This window comes from Schistocerca cancellata, chromosome 7 (assembly GCF_023864275.1).
Source record: "Schistocerca cancellata isolate TAMUIC-IGC-003103 chromosome 7, iqSchCanc2.1, whole genome shotgun sequence".
Taxonomy (NCBI): domain Eukaryota; kingdom Metazoa; phylum Arthropoda; class Insecta; order Orthoptera; family Acrididae; genus Schistocerca; species Schistocerca cancellata.
In genome coordinates, this window is record NC_064632.1 from 16,357,278 (window position 1) to 16,381,463 (window position 24,186).

Sequence of the window (24,186 nt, forward strand, 5' to 3'; positions counted from 1 at the left end):
AAAATCAAGGAGTGATATCTGGCATTCCCCAAGGAGCTGAAAAACGGCCTCTGCTGTTTCTAATATATATAAATGATTCAGGAGACAATCTCAGCAGCCGTCTTAGGCTGTTTGCCGACGATGCTGCAATTTACCACCTAGTAAAGACATCAGAAGATCGAAAAATGTGTGGTGCAAAAAATGCCAACTGATTCTAAATAATGTAAAGTGTTAGGTCATCCTTGTGTGCACCAAAAGGAATCTGTTAAATTTCGGTTACACGATAAATCACACAAATCTGAAGTCTGTCAATTCAACTAAATACCTAGCAATAACAATTAGGAACAACTTAAATCGCGTAGATAATGCTATATGGAAGGCGAATCTGAGACTGCGTTTTATTGGCAGAACGCAGAAGCAGCACCAAATCCACAACCCTTGTCCATTATCTGCTAGATTATTCCAGCTCGGTATGTATCTTTACCAAATACGGTTGACGCAGGACATCGAAAAAGTTGGAAAAGGGCAGCTCACTTCGTATTGTTGATAAATAGGAGAGAGGGTAGCACGGACGTGACACGCGAGTTGGGGCGGCAATCGTTAAAACAAGGGCGATTTCCGTTACTGCAGGATCTTTTCACGAAATTTCAATCACAATCTTTCTCCACCGAATGGGAAAATATTTCGTTGGTGCCCACTACATAGGCAGAAATGGCAGTTGTAATGTAATAACAGGAATCAGATCTCGCACGGAACTATTTAACTGTTGCGTTTTTCCCGAGCGCGCTGTTAGACAGTGGAACGGTAGAGAGAGAACGTCAAAGTGGTTCCACAAACCCTCTGGTAAGAACTTAATTATGAATTACAGGGTAGTGATGTAGATGTGTCATGAAAGGACATGCCAGCGAACAAGCTACCTAGCTGCACCTGGAAGACCACTGCCAGCAACCAAATGAACCGGCGACTTACAAGTAGCGAGTTTCAATGCTACGCCACTTCTTATCACTTCTGCTTTATGTTCTACTTTTTCAATAGAGTCGCACACTTCGTGCTCCGAACTGATTTACGTGTCACACATCGAACAATGCCTGATTTACACGTTTAGCTGATGTACATGAAGGGCATCATTGACAGGTATAAATTAGAGCAAAGTGTACCATATTGTTTCTTAGCGGTGTATGTTAGAAGCTGTCCAACCTTTAGGTATCTACACCAAATCAAAATCGTTCGTCAAGCACCAGATCACCAGATAACAAGGGAAATGCATAATACGGAGCTAGGCTGCACTAGCTGTGGTCTTCAGTTCGACTCCTCATACATAACTCAGCCGCCGGTTTGCAATCTAGTTCGTGAATATGTTGAGTAACAGATTGAAAAACACTATGAAATTATCTATTTGTGAAACCGAAAAGAAGCGGTACGAAAGGCACTAACCTAGGTCTACTGCCCACTGGCCTCCTAAAACAGCAACCACGACTGGATTAGAAGAGAATTAATTTCCACTGATGTGTTTGTTCCCTATATGAAAGAGCGACAAAATGGCAGCAGAGCTGGCGGTTATGTTGACAAGGGGTACTGTAGCCGTGGTGCAGAAAGGGCTCTGCAGGGATCACGGAAACCCCGTCTCTCGCCTTCGTGAGGCAAGCTCCCGGCGGACGCGACACAAAAGGAGGATGCGCGCCTCTGAATGACGCCGGTGTAAAAGTAAAATGAGCGCCTAATTGTTCATTGTCAATATGCAACCGGCGTACAATGAGCATTGTCCGAGGGCGCGCCCGCCGCCCACGCCACCAGCAACAGGGGAGCGACCCCTTGCTCCTTCCTGCCATCTTCGTGTCGGGGTGTCCGCGCTCTGACAGGCGTCACGTCACTCTGGCTTCCCTAAAAGCAGACTGGCTTCCGTCCTTTACAGGCCGAGTTCTAAGCGACGGTGCGAAATTGCACCATTCAGAAAGCGATGTGCGTACAACAGGTCTATATATGTCTCGCGATACATGATGTAAAGGGACGTTAGGTGAGTCAACAAGACGTTGGTCTTCACGTCGACAGTGTAGATCGAGATGTGGTTACATGGCGAGCCATACCAGAAGAATACCGCCCATATGTCAAAGACTGCCTGTGTAGGTGGTTGCTGTGCAGAATCGGGAAGCAGACCTACACAGGACGCCAGTGTGTTTCGAGTTTCCCAGTCACTGCACAGCTCCAGCTCCGGCCAGTGCAGGAGCCAGCCCGTCGGCAGCAGGGCAGCGCCTAACTGGACACGCGACACGGCCGAACGCTTCCTGCAAGAGGGGCGAGTCGCAGGTGGGGTACATTCGGACGTCTGCAGCCATCTGCGTAGAGGAAGCCCGAGATCTGTTTCAAACGGCAGCGAGTCGAACTGCTGTGTTACCGAAAAATTCTGCGAACATCAGCACGAGTTACGGAGTTGAAATGCTCGAGAAATAAATGGCTTTCCCAAAAGCTTCCTTCAGAACGGAAGCTCTTCTTTGGAGAAAACTGGACGGAGAAATTATACGGCGCATCTGTAGTAATTGGTTCCACCTTCAATTAAATTTAAGCACAGTCCTTTTTTAAGAAAGTATTTGTAAGAATGCAGATCAAAGAAAATATTTGTCCTTTTCAGGTGTTTGAACGTATAAAGTTAAGAGCTGCTTGATTATTCCATATGGCATATTGTAACGAGTTGTTGTAAACATGAGACACTGTCAGACGGCTCCGCCGGTCCGTATCTGGCTATAACTCCAGAAGTCGGAGGCTGAATTCTAAGAAGGAATTTTTCCGCCACCTAACACTTCTCTGGTCTCTGGCAATGGTATGAGTAAGTGCGTGCGTGAATGATGCCTAGCTGCCGACTCCACGTTGTAATGTAGGTCGACTATACCGTATTTTGCGGATTATAAGACGCTACTAATTATAAGACGCACCTTAATTTTTGAACAATTTTTTTAAGAAAATGAAATGTTTACCATTTTTATTATTAGACTGCAAAGCAAGACTAAAAAAGCTCTTAGTTTATAAAACCTAACAGGCCTTTAAAATCCCTGAAAATCGTCATCTGAATTTTCCCCTCTTCTTCTTCTTCTTCTTCTTCTTCTTCCTCTTCGCGTCATCGTCGTCCTCTTCATATATAAGATGGTCTTCACTGCCATCTTGAGCGTTACTTACGCCGCACTTCTTGAAAGATTTAACAATAATATCTTCGCTCACTGTTTTATCCACTGACACACTTGTTTGAATGTAGGTCGGTTTAAAGCTCCCTTAGGCCTGAATTCGGGTTCGGACTCATTCGTAATCTGTGTGTTCCATTCCTCTTTCATACGCACTTTAGATGGTTTATTTATCGAGACATCAAGATGTTGCAGCTGCGAAGTAAGTCCTACCGGAGTAACAGCAAGCTCAGTATTTCCCTGTCTCAATTTCTCTTTCACAGAATTTTGCACATGACTTCTACCGATATATGGCCATTTTTAAGACTGGCAGGAATTTTAAATCAAGCACTGGATATTTTTATATTAATTTCGAGTATAAGACGCACCTGAATTTTGGAGGCAATTTTTCGAAGAAAAAAATTCGTCTCATAGTTTTCAAAATACAGCAACTCAATGTGAAATGGAAGTTAGAAGGTTTAAGGAAGGCAAAGGCATTCTACGTCCACTAGGCCCACACCTAGTATGGCGGCGCGGTATTCAAACCAGCCGTCAGGTTGAGGACGGCTTCAGCTTCTACTTTAACGACATCGTAACCAGCCATGAGTCAGTCCTATAGGTCCCCGCGTGCCTTACTTCACTTTCTTGCATGTTTCCTCGGGACACCACTTTCCTCAACTGTTTCCTGCTGACAGAGTTCACAAACCCACCAGGGACAGAGAGGCGTGCCACGTGCACACACGCACAGGGAGTCAAGGAGTAATGACAAAAATCCGCGGAAACGACCGGCGGCCATCTGAACAAGGGCAGGAACCAGTTTTTGCGTTGTTCTTCAATATTTAGCAGGCTGCCTACGACTCTTTATTTAAGGAACACACCCCGCGAACACAGAAGGGCAATTTTTCTTTATCTACAACCATCTCGGCACTATGCAAAACATAGCTACGATGTTTTAAATAAAAGGACGTCGGTGACACAAACCCACGAAGCTGGCCTTATTTGTGAGGGTCATCTGTGAGAGGGAAAATAAAGAGAAACAACCACTTAAACCATTTACGTTCCGCCATTCGCCGTACATCTACGTCTTTCCTCCGCAAGCCATATTATGGTGTATGGCGAAAAAATGGCTCTAATGGCTCTGAGCGCTATAGTACTTAACTTCAGGGGTCATCAGTCCCCTAGAACTTAGAAATACTTAAACCTAACTAACCTAAGGACATTACACACAGCCATGCCCGAGGCAGGATTCCAACCTGCGACCGTAGCGGTCGCGTGGTTCCAGAGTGTAGCGCCTAGAACCGCTCGGCCACTCCGGCTGGCAGGCGTAGAGCTGTCATAACCCCCCCCCCCCCCCACCCCCCTCCCGCAGCACGTGGCCAGCGTCGCTGCCTCAAGATCGCGGGTTGGATTTCCGGCCAGGTCAGAGTTTTCCTTCGCTCGTGGTCTGGCTGTTTGCGTTTTCCTAATCATTTAACCTCATTTTCACCACAAATAGCCGGGCGGGGTGGCCGAGCGGTTCGAGGCGCTACAGTCTGGAACTGCGCGACTGCAGCGGTCGCAGGTTCGAGTCCTGCCTCGGACGTGGATGTGTGTGATGTCCTTAGGTTAGTTAGATTTAATTGGCTCTAAGTTCTAGGGGGCTGATGAGCTCAGAAGGTAAGTCCCATAGTGCTCAGAGCCATTTTTTTGAAGCACAAAGATGCACAACTCGCGGGAGTGACGCGAAATAGAAAGACGTGCACCAGGCGACCGAACAAGCCCAGACGGGATCTCCCCGCCAATAATGCCATACGATTATGTCGTTTCATTTCACTTGCCTCCCTTTTCTTGTTCCAGTCGCCAATGGTAGGCGTCCGTGTCAGCTGTAAGCACTTTAGTTTTGTAGTCGAGGTATTTTCGCGAGTTATATGTAGGCGAAAGCAAAACGTGCTGTTTGCATCTTCTAGGAACGTACGTTGCCGGAATTTTAACCCACAGTGTTGCACAACGCCTCACTTGCAGTGACTGCCTCCGGAGTTGTATGGGGTATCTCCATCCTTTCTGTGTCGAAAAGTTTTCCGCTTCCTTTGCATTTTCTCTGTTTTCCCTATCAATTTGTATTTGGTAAGAGTCCCACGACAACTCAAATAGCAGTCGAACGAGTGTTTTGTAAGTTACTTCCTTCGTGATTACGCTACACTACCTGAAGAGTCTTACAATAATTTTTTTTCTCGTGTCTGCCTTTCCTACCATTAGTTTTACGTGGCCATTCTATTTTAGCTCCGTATGAATACTGCTTGATAATTAATGGATCTGCCTGTTCCCCGTGATTGTTCGTCAATTGTCTATCGTACAATAACGGGGGCTGCAGACTATTCGTGCGCAGTGTGTTTCGTTTCGCTACGTTGAGAGTCAACTGCCAGTCCCTGCACCGCGTGTCGATTCTCTGCACGTCTTCCCGCATTTCGCTACAGTATTGCGGCACAGCGACTTGTCCATATGCAACATTATCATCCGTTAACAGCCTCGTGGAGCTTAAGACTTTCTCGGGTGGGTATTTACAGGGTGTTTCAAAAATGACCGGTATATTTGAAACGGCAATAAAGACTAAACGAGCAGCGATAGAAATACACCGTTTGTTGCAATATGCTTGGGACAACAGTACATTTTCAGGCAGACAAACTCTCGAAATTACAGTAGTTACAATTTTCAACAACAGATGGCGCTGCGGTCTGGGAAACTCTATAGTACGATATTTTGCACATATCCACCATGCGAAACAATAAGATGGCGTAGTCTCTGAATGAAATTACCCGAAACCTTTGACAACGTGTATGGCGGAATGGCTTCACATGCAGATGAGATGTACTGCTTCAGCTGTTCAATTGTTTCTGGATTCTGGCGGTACACCTGGTCTTTCAAGTGTCCCCACAGAAAGAAGTCACAGGGGTTCATGTCTGGCGAATAGGGAGGCCAATCCACGCCGCCTCCTATATGTTTCGGATAGCCCAAAGCAATCACACGATCATCGAAATATTCATTCAGGAAATTAAAGACGTCGGCCGTGCGATGTGGCCGGGCACCATCTTGCATAAACCACGAGGTGTTCGCAGTGTCGTCTAAGGCAGTTTGTAACCGCCACAAATTCACGAAGAATGTCCAGATAGCGTGATGCAGTAATCGTTTCGGATCTGAAAAATGGGCCAATGATTCCTTTGCAAGAAATGGCGGCCCAGACCAGTACTTTTTGAGGATGCAGGGACGATGGGACTGCAACATGCGGCTTTTCGGTTCCCCATATGCGCCATTTCTGTTTATTGACGAAGCCGTCCCGGTAAAAATAAGCTTCGTCAGTAAACCAAATGTTGCCCACATGCATATCGCCGTCATCAATCCTGTGCACTATATCGTTAGCGAATGTCTCTCGTGCAGCAATGGTAGCGGCGCTGAGGGGTTGCCGCGTTTGAATTTTGTACGGATAGAGGCGTAAACTCTGGCGCACGAGACGATACGTGGACGTTGGCGTCATTTGGACCGCAGCTGCAACACGGCGAACGGAAACCCGAGGCCGCTGTCGGATCACCTGCTGCACTAGCTGCGCGTTGCCCTCTGTGATTGCCGTACGTGGTCCCACTACCTTTCCGGCACGTTCATGCGTCACGTTCCCAGTCCGTTGAAATTTTTCAAACAGATCCTTTATTGTATCGCTTTTCGGTCCTTTGGTTACATTAAACCTCCGTTGAAAACTTCGTCTTGTTGCAACAACACTGTGTTCTAGGCGGTGGAATTCCAACACCAGAAAAATCCTCTGTTCTGAGGAATAAACCGTGTTGTCCACAGCACACTTGCACGTTGTGAACAGCACACGCTTACAGCAGAAAGACGACGTACAGAATGGCGCACCCACAGACTGCGTTGTCTTCTATATCTTTCAGATCACTTGCAGCGCCATCTGTTGTTGAAAATTGTAACTACTGTAATTTCGAAAGTTTGTCCGCCTGAAAATGTACTGTTGTCCCAAGCATATTGCAACAAACGGTGTATTTCTATCGCTGCTCGTTTAGTTTTTAGTGCCGTTTCAAATATACCGGTCATTTTTGAAACACCCTGTATATGAAATGGGAGCTGTAACGGTTTCATAAGATTCGCCAACGGTACTGCCGAAGTTTATTTTACTGCGGGAAAAGTATAAGTGTGGCGGTACGTACAGGAGAGTGCGCTAACGATCCTCGCAAACCGAACTATCTATTAGCAGTCAGGAGCAGCTAGCGGGCCGGTGCGGACGCGCAGCGGGGTCGGCGGCCGTGGCCGCGGGCGCACGCACGGGGCACGGGCCACGTCGCCGTACGCACGGACGGCAGTAATCGCCCTCGCAGGCACGGGCGGGTGCCAGGCTCGCCAATTAAGATATTCACGTGGCGCCGCAGATTCGGTGCGATGGTATCTGGCGGGGCCGGCCGTTAGGCTGGCGCGGGTCACGCGGATCTGTGGAAACGGCCGCAGATGCGCGGCTGGCGATAGATAGCTGGCTGGCCGGCCGGCTGCGGCCGCAATTACCGCCGACCGGGGGTGCGGGTGGGGGTGGTCCCCGGGGCCCCACGCTGGCACTGCGAGTCCCTCAGTGTGGTCAGATTAAGTCACGTCATACTGAGGGAAATACACTGCCGGAAACAAAAGTTGTGCACCTGGAGAGGCGACGTCGATATTGATCCGCATATGCCACCTGGGGGATAGTGGTTCCAAAGATAGTTTAGTGGTATAGTTACCAGGGCGCCGTCTGTGTCTACCTTTTAATAGAGAATGCTGACAGCCAGAAGGCTGAAACGTGTGAAGCAAGCAGGCAACTGTGCCTCGGAGAGGCATTCGTGCTTCCTACTGCCAACCGAGCGAGTTCGAAAGGGGGCAAATTGCGGCCGTCCGAGTGGCGCGACGGTTCTTTCAGAGAACTGTCAACAGAAGCTGGAGGTGCTGCGCCAGACGTGCAACGATGCCGCAATCAGTGGTCGCGTCGGCACTCTCACATCTGCATACGAGGTTCTGGACGTCCACGCAGCACAGACGCCAGCGAGCATCGTCCTATTGTAAGGGCATCGGTGGCACGCCTTACAGCTACGAAGTACAGATAGGAGAGTTTGTGAGACCAGCCAGAAATGTCAACACGAACTGTTGCCAACCGGTTGTTAGGAGCGGGAATACGGACGCGCACACCTGTCGCCAACTTTCCTCTAGCGCCACAGCGTCGACATACACGGCTGTACTGGCGCCGTCAGTGGATGTCTCGGAAGATGGTTGGTTGGTTGGTTTGGGGAAGGAGACCAGACAGCGTGGTCATCGGTCTCATCGGATTAGGGATGGATGGGGAAGGAAGCCGGCCGTGCCCTTTCAGAGGAACCATCCCGGCATTGGCCTGGAGTGATTTAGGGAAATCACGGAAAACCTAAATCAGGATGGCCGGACGCGGGATTGAACCGAAGTTCTCCCGAATGCGAGTCCAGTGTCTAACCACTGCGCCACCTCGCTCGGTCTCGGAAGATGGAATGGAGCGACGTGGTCTTCAGTGATGAAGCAGATTCTGCCTGCACGCAAGCGAAGGTCGTTGGCGCATATGACGTACATCTATCTGGTGAGCGCTGCCTCGCACACTGCATTCGTCCGAGACACACTGGCCCAAAGCCGGGCCTCAGCCTACGACTCTCGTTCACCTCTGTTTGTGGACGGGACACTAATCGGCGCTCGGTGCGTGAAGAATCTTGTCAGAACGGCTCTTTTGTCATTCTTGCAAACAGGGAGGTGATGTGCTGTTCCAACAGGATAACGTTCGCTCACACACTGCCCGCGGTCTGCAAGACGTGCAGCAACTTCCCTGGCCAGCGCTACCTGCGGACCTGTCTGCAACCGAATACGTGTGGGATACGATGGGACGAGAACCGACTCGTGCGACCCTTCAACTTGTGTTACAGAACTACGTGAACAGTACGACCAGGCGTGCCGCCCGCAGACGCTACACCACCTACTATGACGGCGTTTCCTCACGGGTCGATACGTTGTGCTATTGATCTGTAAATGTAATCACTTCATGTACTCCATATCTTCAGTGAACTGTAAACTTCTAAAAGGGTGTACTATTTTTTCCCCAGCAGTGTATAAGGGGCGATCAAAAACTTTTCTTTTGACGGCGTTGCTGCAGCTTATACGGAACGTAGGTCGACTCCAATTCGACTTTATAAGCACCGACATGTTGACAAGCGATTAGCGTGGCATTCGCGTCCTTCCTACTTGCCTGCGGTAACTGCGGAAACGTGAACTTTGACTATTCGTCTTGACACTGCCTGACAGAGTGAAAAGTCCCCTTAGAAAAATTATTAATGACTGTGCTTAAGCTGACACACAATATTTTTAGCGCGATGCAATCTGACTTTCAAAAATCCCTACAAAAGAATGGCCCTGACTAACATTAACCTATACGTTTCACAAATCAGTTACCTCACAAAAATCTTCTTTACTCGAACTACTGCAACACAGCGAGCGCCACTACTGCCAGCTAAATAAAAGATTCAAACTACTGAAGGCACTAACTACTGATACGCATAGTTAGCAAATGAAAGATTTTGATAGAGAACAAACAATGTATTTACCTTAATAGTGTTCAAAAGTCATTATATATATATATATATATATATATATATATATATATATATATATATTAGTTCATGATATCCAGTATTACAAATTTACTCTTTCTGGCGGACACACGTCCAGATCGTCCGCTCTTAAAATTCTGCCATCTCTCTCCCCACATCCACCACTGCTGGCGGCTCACCTCCAACCGCCCAGTGGTATGCGGTGTTCACATCCAACTGCCCCCCACTACAATAGCGAATATTTCAACAATGCCAAGCAGCCATGGACTGCACACAGCAGAGTCAGCGATTTTCATACAGAGCGCTACGAGGCGTTACCAACATAAAAACCTAAATAGGCTACTTACAAGAGTTGCTTGGTGTCTTCGCGAGGCATGTCATACAAAATTCTGTCCAATGAGTGCGTCAGAATGTCAAAACCGCTAGCTGACTGAAGGGTATCACCTACAATCCTTGGGGAGACATCCAGTAACCTTGCAGTTCGACGTAGGATTTGGCAAACGACGAAGACAAGCAGTAGTGTTCGAGCGGCCATTATCTTACTGAAAAGTAAGTCCAGGATGGCTTACCACGGAGGGCAACAAAACGGGGCGCAGAATATCGTCGACGCAGCTCTGTGATGAATGGTGGCGCGGATGACAACTGAAGGCGTCCTGCTACGAAAAGAAATGGCAGCCCAGACCAACATTGCTGGGTGTCAGGCCGAGCGGCGGTCGGCATCCGGGTGGGTATCTCACAGCGGCAGCATTATTAGCACGGCCTCCAAGCAGCTCGCGGGCCGCGCGGGATTAGCCGAGCGGTCTAGGGCGCTGCAGTCATGGACTGTGCCGCTGGTCCCGGCGGAGGTTCGAGTCCTCCCTCGGGCATGGGTGTGTCTATTTGACCTTAAGATAATTTAGGTTACGTAGTGTGTAAGCTTAGGGACTGATGACCTTAGCAGTTAAGTCCCGTAAAATTTCACACACACAAGCAGCTCGGGATTTTGATGGTCTAATAGGACAAGAGGACAGAATTTGGCACGATATCCTCTGGACGACGTGCAAAAACCCTGTCAATCAATGTTAAGCAATGCCTGCATCAGGATCAGGGGTCAACCAACGCGTTATTGGGTTCCTCAGTTTTTGAAAGGCTCTTTCTCTTGATTAAATCATCCACTTTTTCTGAAATTGTAATCATATGTCTGTCTACACATGTACATCACGTCTACATATTGACGTCCCATTCGGATATTTCCTTCGTGGTGCGTCGTTTTTTTTATGTCTTAAGAGTGTACATTTTTATTAACAATTGTCTTGATGACATTTGTTGGAATTTTGGCAGTTTACCGGTTTCGACACTTTACGAGTCGTCGTCTGCAGTGGTAGCCCATCTTGTTACAAATATAACGCGTTACATGACCATTTAGCGCTCATCGTGGTCAGTCAAAACCAATTGTAAGTGACCATGTTGTGCTCACCTGAGGTGTTATTTTCGTAAACTGTCAAAATGTCCCCAAATGCGATCTACAGAATTGTGAATAAAAAAGCAGAGACCCCGACACCGAGGTTTCCTGAGACAGAGTTGCACCGGCGCAACGGAGCTCTTGACCAAAATGGGGACGAGCAATCTCCTTAGCCGGGGGATAATCGTTCCGTCCCGGCAGCCCTGCAGCCCAATACCCCAGCCAGAGGAAATTACCGGGGACTTTCTGGGGGGGGGGGGGGGGGGGATGGGGAGCGAGGTACAGGGAGCGACCGAGAGGCGACTGTAAATCAGGGCGAGTGGCGCCATCTGCATACGGGTGCGGCGCGCCGCCGGCCCTGGAGCCCCCGACTGGCGGGGCGGGCCTGGAGCGGCGCGCATTGTCCAGCGAGCGGCTCGGACACGCGGTACGTCATCTGCGCGGCCAGGTGGCTGCGGCTGCCTCCGGAGATCTCGACAAGATGAATGGCCGACGAGCGGGGCCGGATTTAGTGGACGCCCGAGTCGTACGCAACCTTAGGGGCGACTCTGTCCGGCGGGCAAATGAAATGCAGCCGGTGAATTATTTTCAATAAGCGGTTTCAACGTGTCGTAAATTACGGTAATCGTCATTAAAGGCCGCAGTTCGACCGCTGCCTATCAAACTGACGCGATTACTGCCTCTCTCCATTCACCTGCACTCCCCTTCAGCCGTAACACTGTATTTGGGTTCTCGAGGCGCCTCTCGCTACGCGTCCACCACTACCTCCCTCTTAGTCTTCTTTTCTGGTCAAATGTTCGAGAGGAGGGAACGAAGAGTGCGAAATGGACAAAATTACCGCCATAAAGTCTAGTTTTGCATTAAAAAAATGTAATTGCTTGAAAGTAAAGTAATTAACAAAAGCTTAATTACAGACTCGAGAGAAAAGGGAAATCTTTCACGAATACTTGCTGTTAACCATGTGAAATAAGTGTCAAAACGTTCATCTCTTCAAGGCCTAGTTATTTTGCGCATAAAAAAGTTACATTGGTGTGGTATTTAAACGTCAATAAAAATTTGGAAATAAAAAAACTGAACAAAAACATTAAATGTTTTTATGAAACGAATTTTCTAAAAGTAAGAAAGAAAGCAGATTAGACAAACATTTGAAGTAGCTTTGAATGATGCTCCAAATCGTTTACCGTAAACGTGAATCCGATTAAGAATTTAAAGTTTAATGTTTAACTTAGAATCTCAGTATTTTAAAGAGTACCAGAGGATAGATGTCTGGTGGATTTTGTACACAGTGCAGTCTACAAGCTGTACATTTACCGAGCATCATTCAAAGGAGCGTCAGATGCTTCTCGTATTTATTTTATTTCTTGTTTTGAGGCAAATCAGTCCACCTAACAGTTGACTGCATTTTTCTTCAATTTTTTTAACAGTATTTGCTTTGACACGAGTTTTAAAACTCGCGAGGTATTCCAACACCAAAAGTACTGTCGTCTGATATTAATACGAATCATATGAGAAAGTAAAAATATTTATTCCAGCACTAGGGATACCAATATTTTTTCCATTTCCTCAGTTGTTCGCAGTTCATTATCCGTTGCCCATAAACGAACGGCTTCTTCCACATAACTGAACGGTTTCTCTTAGGGGCGGGCATGTGAGCTCTAACGAGCGAATGGAACTTAGGAAAGATATGGTCAATGCCGAATAAAAGTGTATTGTTTTTTTCAGAGTGTCTCCCAGACGAAATGTCTGAATGGCAAAGTGACCGACTAAAAATCACGTGTCCCATTATTTACCTGCCACCACTAAATGGGCTCTTTAAAAATACATTTTTGTGCCCACTCCGGAAGCGACTTTATACTGCTTGGTGGAATTTCCTGTCATAATCCATTTTTGCACTTAGAGTGGGAAAATGACTGTATATCCCGCTGAATGTGACCTAATCTCTGTTATCTTATTCTTACAACCCCTAAGCGAAGTATATAACGGTGGCACCAGAACTGACACATAGCCGTTCTCATAGCTTAGATCACAGCCAAAAATACACTGTTTCGAAAATGATGATATCATCACTAAGGAACTTGAAAAAGAAAATGGAAAAATCTGTCTGCGCCATTCAGCTGGGATCTTGTATGCACTGTGTTTTCAGCGTTTAAACTTCAACTACAAGACTGATTTTCACAATAATACCATGGCAAGTCAGAAAGCGCAATTTGTTAGTTTCGTCGCTCGTTCGTTGATTAACAAATGCTACAGCGCTAAGTACATAGAAGAATGATATAATTAATGAACAGAGCGGACTGAAACAAGGCTTCTTACCGTACGTCGTAAGAATGTCTGTGAATCTCTACAGACTAGCAGAGCACACCCAAAAACAATGCAGCCGAAGGTGTAGTTCGATATATTCTCCACCTCTGCCATTCTGTTACAGCCTAGAATTAACATTAATATTGTTTCAATCGGCTGAACTGCTGCTTGCAATCAAAAGAGCCGCGGCAAAAGGAGACGAAATGCCGAGTATTTGCCTCAGATCTCAGCGATTTACAATGACTTCATAGGACCTGACGCAGTGGTTTAAAATAAAGATATTTTCTCTCTGACGTGGACCAACAACCTCACTATATTCACGAAACGAGTTTTTTCTTTGCAGTGATCCCTGACATACCTAGTGTTGACTTGCGTGTATCGAAAAAGCATCTCTGAAACTGCGCCGGATTCGCCCAACAATCTAAGTATAAAAACTGTTGCAATAAGTAATATCTGTACCATTTTTCAGCATGTAACATGTAAAAAATAACGTTTAAGACACAAGAGACGCATGAATTGTTTTTTTCATTTGCTATGAAGTGGAAAATCTTTTACGTGTCTACTTGCTATAAAGAAGTACATAAAGTTCGAACATAACTGTTATTCCGAGAGTAATCCCTTACGCTCGGATAAAACAGAATACCGTGAACGACTATAAATAGGACGGTCATATTCACAGGACACGTACCTTAGTATGTTATGCAGAAATGATTAGCATTTGAACCACGTCGGCCCGCGGCTGCGAGGTCAGCATCAACATCACAGCGCAACACCAGCTATCGGTGAGACGTACCTGCGGGCCTTGTTGTCACTATGAAACCGAAGGTAACAAATCAGTGTGACTCGAGCAAACGTGAAGGACGCCTCGCAGATGTACGCGCAAACCGCACCGTCAAATCAGTCAATTTCAAAGAGAACGCATAATTGACATGAGAGAATGCGATGTAACCATCCGGGAAATTGGTTGCCGTGTGGGACGAAGTGTTTCAGCAGTGCAACAGGTGTGTGCAGGATGGTACACGGAAGGCCTAGAGCACGACGAGATGGGTGAGGTCGCGCCACCCAGACCAACCCCCGAAAGATGGACACCTCATCGTAATGGCACCTCAGGGCAGACCTGCGTCCCCCTCGGCTCTGGCACAACGACAGAACGGTGCAGCCCGTCGTACACAATCAGGGGTGACAGATGTCGCCGTTTATTACGGCGTAGGTTACGTGCGCGTCGTCCACTTCTCCGCCTACGTTTGACGAATGTACATAAACGCGCTAGACGGTAATGGTATATGGAAAGACGTCACTGGGGCAGGAATGGCATCGGATAGTGTTTTCGGACCGATGCAGGTTCTGTTTGTTTGGAAATGATGGCCGCATTTCGGTTCGCCGCAGACAGGTGGAGTTGCGTATAGAGACTGTATTCGCACCAAGGCATACGGCGCCGACGCAAGGCCTTATTGCGTGGGGTGCTATTGGGTACAACCGCAAATCACAGTTGGTGCGTGTCCACAGAGGGCTGTGACCCATAGCCATTCCCTTTCTGCACATCACCCCAGACGCCATTTTTCAGCGACACAATGCACGACCACACGTTGCTGGACGAACACGTGGCTTCTTACTGTCACAGGATGTCAGATTTTCGCCCTGGCCCGGCTATACCACAATCTTATATGAGTCGACGCCATCACACATGTAACAAGTTATTAGGGACCATGTGGACCCTGAGCCTACTGGGTAAGGGATACATGCTGAACCGAGGTGACTGAAATCCTAATCATTTTTGCAGAACAAATTAATGTACATGTATTGTGAATATGAAGGTCCTATCTCTCGTCATTAAAGATTTTCTGGTTTTTCTGAACATGAGCGTATATTCACGTATGCTACGGTAACTTGTTCCTGTTTAGGAGTTGAATACATATTGATAAACATGTAACGTGACGACGAGAATATAATGTGATGGTAAAGAAAAACCGGTTTGGGGAAGTAACTTTGATCAGGGAGGCAGCTGAGCGCGGCAAGTAACTAAGTCACAGGCAAGACACGAATGACAGGGCGTCTATACTGAAGCTCATTGTTGCCATAGGCTAGGGAATAAATTCGTAAGCGGTTATGGTGGTCCGAGACTTACCGAGTCAAACAATAACTAGAGGGCTAATCGCATTATAGAATACAAAGAGTGTACACAAGGAGGCTGTAAACCTACATTATTTGCAGAACAAGTATAGGTCCCCACAACAGTCGATGATGTACCGTGTTTGCCGCAAACACAACGGAGTCCAAGAAATCCACAGTCTTGAATACGCTAGACACAACGTAAACCATTCGTTTTATGTTTTATTAGCTACTTTCGTGTGATATTCTTCCTAATTCATTCGGCATTTTTTTATATACACAGTGAACGGCACCGAAAAAATTTCAGAGGTTGTTCAGGAATATTTTCTGAAAGTTTTGGCGGTTCGTTACAGAATAACTGAATTTAGTTTGGTTTTGTACCACAGTTTATCTTTTTGTCTCTGTATCGTACTGAAAATATCTGGACAACAGTGCAAATTTCGACGGCGTACAGTGTGTATCTTGTTTTGGACGGAACTTGTTCGATTCACTGAGGTAACTACTATCGACAACAGTACTTCTGCATTACTCTATGTTTTGTGTTGTACGTTTTGGAGATGACACGATACAGTATCAGTCACTGCTGCGAAGGAATTTTCACAGAAACAATGAAATTGAGATAAAAACGAAATAAAGCGTAATTCCATCATTACTTTGTGATGAGTCGTTGGTGAACAGAGGTGCTTTATACCAAAATACACAGAGAATATCCCCGAACAACCTGCGAAACTTTATCGTTGGAGTTTGGGTTTAACGTGTATACTTATTGTTAAGTCTTAAGGTATAACCTAAATGATTTACCGTTTCTTCGTCGGTGGAGTTCGGATTTAACCTGTATGCTTAACGTTAAGTCGTAAAGTATAATCTGAAAGCTTTACTGTTGTTGTATTAGAGCTAAGAATAAAAAAGAAACACTTATGTCGAGTATATTCAGGGTACTGAGTGCATCGTACAACCTGCCTTAGACGCATAAGAATGCAAGAAATACACAGCAAAAATTGAGTTGGATACAACGTACGCCGTGCCGGGTCAGGGCCCGCTTGCGGCTCGCGACTTCACCTCCGAAGGGCATCGGGTTCGTGTCCGAAGCCGAGGACGCGGCTATTCGCTGGAGCGCGAGGCGTGCAAACTGGGCTGGAACATGCATTGTGGATTGTGTGTCCAAGCATTGATTATGCCCAAGGGGATAGGCAATGGCGCGGAAGATGCTAAGTGTTTCCGATATCGGAGATTGGCATTGGTCGCGGTGTCATAATAAACCACTTACAGTGCTTCTCGCGCTTCCGAGGAAGTGGGCTGTGGATTACTGTGGAGCGGATACCGTCCAACGTTGCCCCTGCAAGTTATTAACTCAAGTTCGTTACAGGTGGCATTTTATTGCACGGTGTTGTTCCGCAAGCAGTAAAGGAGATGTTTATGAGAGTGTTGGTATTGGCGGGAGAAGCAAGAACCAAGAGCGAAGATTGACGTCGTATGCAAGTATTTGACTCCGCAGTAACACACTGATAGAATGAAGACACGTTGCATTATTTCATTAATAGCTATAGCATACTGCTTTTTATATATGCCTATTTGAAAGATTTCTTTTTGTTCGATGCTAATGATGGTGATATTACTGTACCGTAATTAAATGCTACTCTGTCTTTTAGGTAGTGCTGTTGATGGTATCACTGAACGGACGTACAGGCTGGGTGACTGTAGCACAGGCGAGCTATTTCTCTGTCACGCTTTGTGCTGTTATCACCTTTGATTATACACAAGTCGCCATGTCGTTTCAAGGAGGAACTTGCGTAAATATTCTTACTGCCAGCTGGCGATCTTTCGTGAAGTACCAGTTTATACTACATACCTAAAATATTTTCTTATTCAGCATTTGCGTATGTTCGGGATCCCGAGAGCTGCAAGTCTATTGTTTAACAGACTTGTGTTTACTGTTATGTTTTTCTAAAATTACGTATGCCTTTTGTTAATGAACAATTTCAGACACTATTGCGTGCTGAATTTTTTTTTAATTTTTGGAGCGTCCTTTTTTTTCCTTTGAATAAATGCATATGAAAAGTGAAGGTCCCACGGTGCTCAATCAATCGTTGGAACCCTCGGCTTCCCGCTTCCCGCTACACACCACATCTCAGTAGTACTGGAGACGTTAGTGCTTTATTTATTTATTTATTTACTTATACGTCAGGCTCTGAGCACTATGGGACTCAACATCTTAGGTCATAAGTCCCCTAGAACTTAGAACTACTTAAACCTAACTAACCTAAGGACATCACACACACCCATGCCCGAGGCAGGATTCGAACCTGCGACCGTAGCAGTCCCGCGGTTCCGGACTGTAGCGCCAGAACCGCTAGACCACCGCGGCCGGCTATACGTCAGGTTCCGTAGGACCAGACTGAGGAGCAAATCTCCAAGGTCATGGAACGTGTCAGTACATGTAATTACAACATAAAAATAATAACAGATAAAAATAAATGTTCATGAACCTGGAAAAAGGCAGTCCATAAGTTTAAGTAAACGCTATCAGCAATACAGTAAGAATCAGCTTAATTTTTCAAGGAACTCCTCGACAGAATAGAAGGAGTGACCGATGAGGAAACTCTTCAGTTTCGATTTGAAAGGGCGTGGATTAGTGCTAAGATTTTTGAATTCGAGCGGCAGCTTATTGACAATGGATGCAGCAGTATACTGCACACCTTTTTTGCACAAGAGTTAAGGAAGTCCGATCCAAATGCAGGTTTGATTTCTGCCGAGTATTATCCGAGTGAAAGCTGCTTATTGTTGGGAATAAACTAATATAGGTAACAAGAAACGACAATAAGGAATATACATATCGAGAGGCCAACGTCAAAATACCCAGACTCGTGAACCTCCAAGAGGTTCGTGAACTCACACCACTTATTGCCCGAACCGCCCGTTTCTGGGCCACAAAGATCCTTGTAGAATGGGAATAGTTACCCCAAAATATAATACCATACGACATAAGCGAATGAAAATAAGCAAAGTAGACTAATTTTCGTGTCGAAGCATCACTCACTTTTGATACCGTTCGAATAGCAAAAATGGCGGTATTAAGTGTTTGAACAAGATCCTGAACGTGGGCTTCCCCCGACAGCTTACTATCTATCTGAACACCTAGAAATTTGAACTGTTCAGTTTCACTAATTATATGCCCGTTCTGTTGGAATGGTTTTCAAAAAGTTAATTTTGTAGCGCAGTCGCAATTAATGTCAAAAGAAATGAGCGTTCTCAGCCATCACCAGCCATCTCCAGATCAAAAGACAGATGCACCAGTTCGCTCTCAAACACAGGGGAAACCAGATGGGCAATGTCAGGGATTGAACTTATGCATACTTCTAACGATCTGAAGATGGCCGGTGGAGGCCGAAACCGCCGGTTTCTTGTTCAATTCATATATGGCTGCGCTAGTTTTATTTTTAAACACGAAAAATCGTCTTAGGGTGGAAATCTCAATGTAGGCGCCCACTGGAGAGCGAATCACCTGGAAGAGGAGACAGACAGGCATGCAGACAAGACTGGAGAGGAAGTGGTGAGAGCAAAAGATCAGGGTTCCGAGCTGCACGGCAGCCCTTTACACGAGGGCGGCACTCTCGGCAGGTGGGCCGCGCACGATGAGACACGCGTGCAGAGCGCGGGCTATTTTTGTTTTGTTTTGTCTCGGTACGCACCCTGCCGTGGAGATGACGCCGGTGCGGTTGTCGATGCGGAAGAGCCAGTGGCTCTCGTTGGCGAGCGAGTAGGAGACGCGGCCGTTGGCGCCCAGGTCTGCGTCGGCGGCGGCCACGGTGAGCACGGCGGTGCCCGGCGGCGCGTCCTCGGCCAGCGCGGCGTCGTAGCGCGGCTGCGAGAAGCGCGGGTCGTTGTCGTTGAGGTCCTCGACGGACACGGAGATGTTGCAGGCGGCCGACAGCGCCGGCCGGCCGCCGTCATGCGCCGCCAGCGTCAGCCAGTAGCGCGCCTGCGCCTCGCGGTCCAGCGGCCGCGCCACCAGCTGCCCCGTCTGCGAGTCCACGCTGAAGCGGTTGCCCGCGTTGCCGCCTGCGCACACACACCACACCACACACTGCAGCGTCAGGGAAGTGAGTAGCTTCCGCACGGTGTGTCACTACCCAGCAAAGTAGCTCGATGCAACGACGCGAACAGAAATAACGCCTTTATTGAGGGGCAATAATTACGCTGAAGTCACCGTGGTTTATGATGGTCCCCTGTACATTAGAAAAGTCGGGACGTGGTTCTTAATATGGCACGTGATCGTCGTGGACGGCATGCTCTGCCAAGTTCTTGTGGCGGGGCGTTCCGTTCCTCCACCACTGCGACTGACAACCGCTGCACGGTCGCTGGTACTTGTACACGTGCTAAAACACCTCCCCCCCCTCCCGTCACCATCCCACACCTGTTCGATGAGATTCGAGTCGGGGGAAAGGGCAGGGCAGTAAATTCATCGAATATCCCCTCCTTCCGGGACCCGGGTTCGATTCCCGACGGGGTCAGGGATTTTCACCTGCCTCGAGGCGACTGGGTGTTTCTCTTGTCCTCATCATTTCATGATCATTCGTGAATGTGGCGAGTTTGGACTGACTAAAGGTTGCGAATTTGTGCGGGCGCTGATAACCGCGCAGTTGAGCGCCCCACAAACCAATCATCATCATCATCATCAGCGTTCCGCGAGCTGCTACACCGGCGCTACTCGATGAGGTCGTGCAGTATCATCCGTAAAACTGAAGTCAAGGGCGCATGCACCCCTGAAAAGGCGAACATGGGAAGGAGTACAGTGACACAACAAAGCTGACTGGTAAGAGTAAAGTGTTCAAAGTTTTGGGCGTCAGCACGACTATGCAACAGTATGCCTCCACACATCACAACACACGGACCACCAGAACCATTATCTTCCAGATCACTGGACGTACCCTCATATGGCGGGAAGTGAGAACACGTAACAGACCCAGGAACATTCTGATGCCCCAGATGTTAGGACATTGGGAGGCATAATGCTGCATGGGTGTACTGACCCCCAAATCTTTAAATACCGTACACTCAACTCTCAATGACATTGTGCCTCTGTAACCCTTCCCCATGTGTGTCTTTTCAGTGGGGTGAATTCGGCCCTGGATTCATTTTTATGGGTGACACGGTGTGATCCCATCGAACACCACAGGTGGAGAAGCTCTTGGAACGAGAGGAATATTCGGCGAACGGACTGCTCCGCCCGTTTCCCCCGCATCGAGCGCGTGATGGATGCGTTGCGGACACTTGCTGCAGCTCACCCCAATGCACCAGCGACTGCCTAACAGGCGTCAACCACGCTCGCGCAGGAATGGCAACGCTCTGCTATTAGAACACCTTACCAACACTATGGCTCACACGGGAGCACGTTGCACAACGTGCGTTACACTCCGTGGTGATCACACACCCTATTAAGAATAACGACCCGCCTTTTCTAATGTACAGGAGACCGTCATAAATCACTGTCACTTCACAGTAATTATTCTCTTTGAATCAAATGGCATTTTGTTCGTCTGATTGCACATTTCTTTACGTTATCTTTGTGCTATGCTGTAGCAGTTCTTCCTACGTGTCGTCGAAATTTTATCAAGGTGTATTAGTTGACAGGGACACATCATGCGGAAGTTACGTGCGTCCTTATGTTTCGTACACCAGTGCAGTTTGTGTACCTGGATCGGAATAGCAAAGTGACAGACAGCCAGTTCACGGGGCGCTTGGCTTAGCAACAAACAATCGGAGAACAAACTTCGCCGCGCCTTCTCTACCTTCCCTGGTCGTTACATCTCTCCAACTGTTCCAATTTATTGACGTTGTTTCTCTGTGCGGCGTTTTTAATTTACGTGACAGAATGTGCCCAGCTAGCAGCGAAAGTGTACAGCGAAGTAACAAAACTGCCACCATCGTGCAGAGCGAACTCAACTATGTACGGCAAAAGGGATGCGTTTGAACGTAGCCAGTAAGGTACGGCGCAGATATTTCTACAGCAGCCACTTCACGTGCGCGGTCACCTTCGAACGACAATTTCGCCCCTTTACAAATTCAGTTGTCAATGACTTTATTATTCTGATCGAGGCATAGACAATGTTTCGTATTTAGTAACAAAGTAACTGAACGATGGAACAAATGAAGAGTATATGAAATGCACACAAGGCAACAGCACGAACGACTTTTCAAGGGGACTGAACTGGTAGCATATCTTTTCTAAAAGTATTTGGACTACGGCCTTTTGTCGAAGTGAAACGTTCGCAATAAACAATACAGATTTTAGGTTGACGACGTTGCCGAGTGCAGCTTTAAGCCTTTAAAGTGTCGCCGCAGAAGCAAAGATGATCACAGCTGGCGAGTAGAACTACTAATAAATAAAATAACACGCGCCCTGTGGCGGTTTATCAGCGCGTTAATTTCAAACGGCCGCTGTATCACCTGTAGGTGACGCACGTGTTTCCTATCCTCATTTGGAACTCTATTACGCGGTAATCATAAATTCCACGAGGGAGTTTGAGTACACGGAGTGCAGAAGTACACCTCCGGGACGCTTGAACAACGGTCTGCATGATTTTCAGGGACTGACATCGCACTGCCCTTCTGACCACTTGTTCTGAGCTCGCCCTTCAAATATTTCTTTTTTTCCTTCGAATGCACAGAGTTGCCCCAAAACTTGACATACTAGCAGCTAACAGAGTGTAAGAACGCCAAGTACGCAAGCTTCCGAATTTCAGTATCGGTAAAGAACGGAGATTATTGTTGTAATGAAGACGACGCACTCATTTCCTGAAAACGATCCTGTAAACCTATGTGTCATTTGTCTTCAGTCATTAGAATGTTGAATTTTCGACTTCACTCACATTTTAAGATTTCACGAGTGCTCTGGATCAGAAGCAGATTCTTTTTTTCAAATTCAGTGAATTCTATTCTCTTTCCACCAGGAGCTAGAGTTACCTTTACCCTACTTGCTAAATTATGTACGTTACTTTTAACGTGTTTCACAATGCCGTTTGTATGGTTTGCAAAAAGCACAACAGAAAATGTTTTAAACATTCTAATGCTGACGCGATTATTCACGACGGCGAGTGCCATGTTTCATATTATAATTAACCAGTCCAGATGTGACAACCTCTAACGCCTGAACGGGCCACGATCCTTTCGCAACCGTGTTTCGAATGAATACTCAATTTTTTTCTCCACTTCGTCGTTTGCAACGTCGAAACACCAGCACGAAGCCGTACCTAAAGAGACACTGAAACTTTTTTTTCTACTGATAGAGACTGAGAGTCCATACTTCACTGATTACAATAAATCAGACTAACGCCCAAGTTTCGCGTCACCAGTCCTACATAGGCCTTAACCTGCTAAACTTGACTCATTGGCTATTAAAATCACTTCTATAAACATTTTCCCTCATTTTTTAAAATTAAGTGTTTGCGGAATCATAATGAAGCAAGTGCATTACGCAGTATATACAGGTCTTTGCACATTTATAATATGACAAAATAAATAAAAAAAGCTGAAGACTTTGGGCGTGGTTACCATGTATAAGGATTTAAGGGCTCAGGAAATGGTCCGAGGCAATGAGTTTCGAGTACAAACGACGAAACATTAATTTTAGACTTAATACGTAAAGAAGTTGTTAACTATGGTAGCAAGAAGTCACATACATTGAAAGTAAATGAGATACTCTACACCCTCAAAAGACCACGAATCTGGCAATGTTTCGCGTCCGAAACTAGTTTAATTACGGAAGTTTTTTATCCCGACGAGAGAACGGAGACGGCGCGAGCAGATTTACTTGCGAGATCGTTCCCTCTTCTTTCTCCGTCTGCCATTACTTACCGAACAACGCCGTCGCTTCTACGAGCATATTTCAGGTTTACGTTAGCTTTGATTAGAAGTTACGAGAGTTTGGTTTCCCTCTCTTTATGCACGCCATTAGTCAAATAGCATCAATGAACTGACGTCAAAATCGGTAAGTAAGAAAAAGAGAGACACGTGAATAGCGAGCAACATGTGGGATACAGCCTAAATCACACTCGACGTTAATGACAGAGATTTAATGGACACTAGTGCCAATTTAACAACACTTCGATGTTGGCACATTAGCCATTCCGAGTGGAGGTCACAGCGCGGCACGAAACAGAGTGGCGCAGCGAGGTAAACAGAGAAGCGACGCTGCGACGGACCGCAAGCGGATTTACCTGCAGCCCGCAGATTCCGTACGGTGGCTGAGTGGAACTGTTAAGTACCAGAGTTTAGTGTATTTTTCAAGGCTGCTGGCCAGCGCTATGCTTGTAGTGAGCAGCCAAGCAGTTTTTAGTAATTCACGCATCCGTATAAATCTGTGACTGAAAATGAGAGCACGTGGATGGATTTTAATAGGCCGTTTCACTTATCAGAGGTTTTTTTTTGTTTCAATTTTTGAACTGTAACTGTCTCAAAAAAACTGATGTCATAGAACATCCGCTGTGACGATTTTCGTTTAATAACATAAAGTAGGAACAGCACAGAACAATTTCACCATACAACAACAGTGAAGTAGAGTTGCGTATTACTGTGGTGCGAATGTTTC

General features: G+C 46.7%; 1 protein-coding gene across 1 annotated transcript in view; it reads right to left on the reverse strand.

Annotated features, from left to right (window-relative positions):
- The window catches only part of LOC126092406 (protein dachsous-like), a gene marked incomplete at its 5' end in the record, with an annotated part of 322,105 nt that overhangs the window by 77,832 nt on the left and 220,087 nt on the right, over positions 1 to 24,186 (reverse strand). The window contains one exon of the mRNA XM_049907980.1: positions 19,289 to 19,658. Coding sequence (XP_049763937.1) covers positions 19,289 to 19,658 — 370 coding nt within the window. The remainder of the gene's footprint in view (positions 1 to 19,288; positions 19,659 to 24,186) is intronic.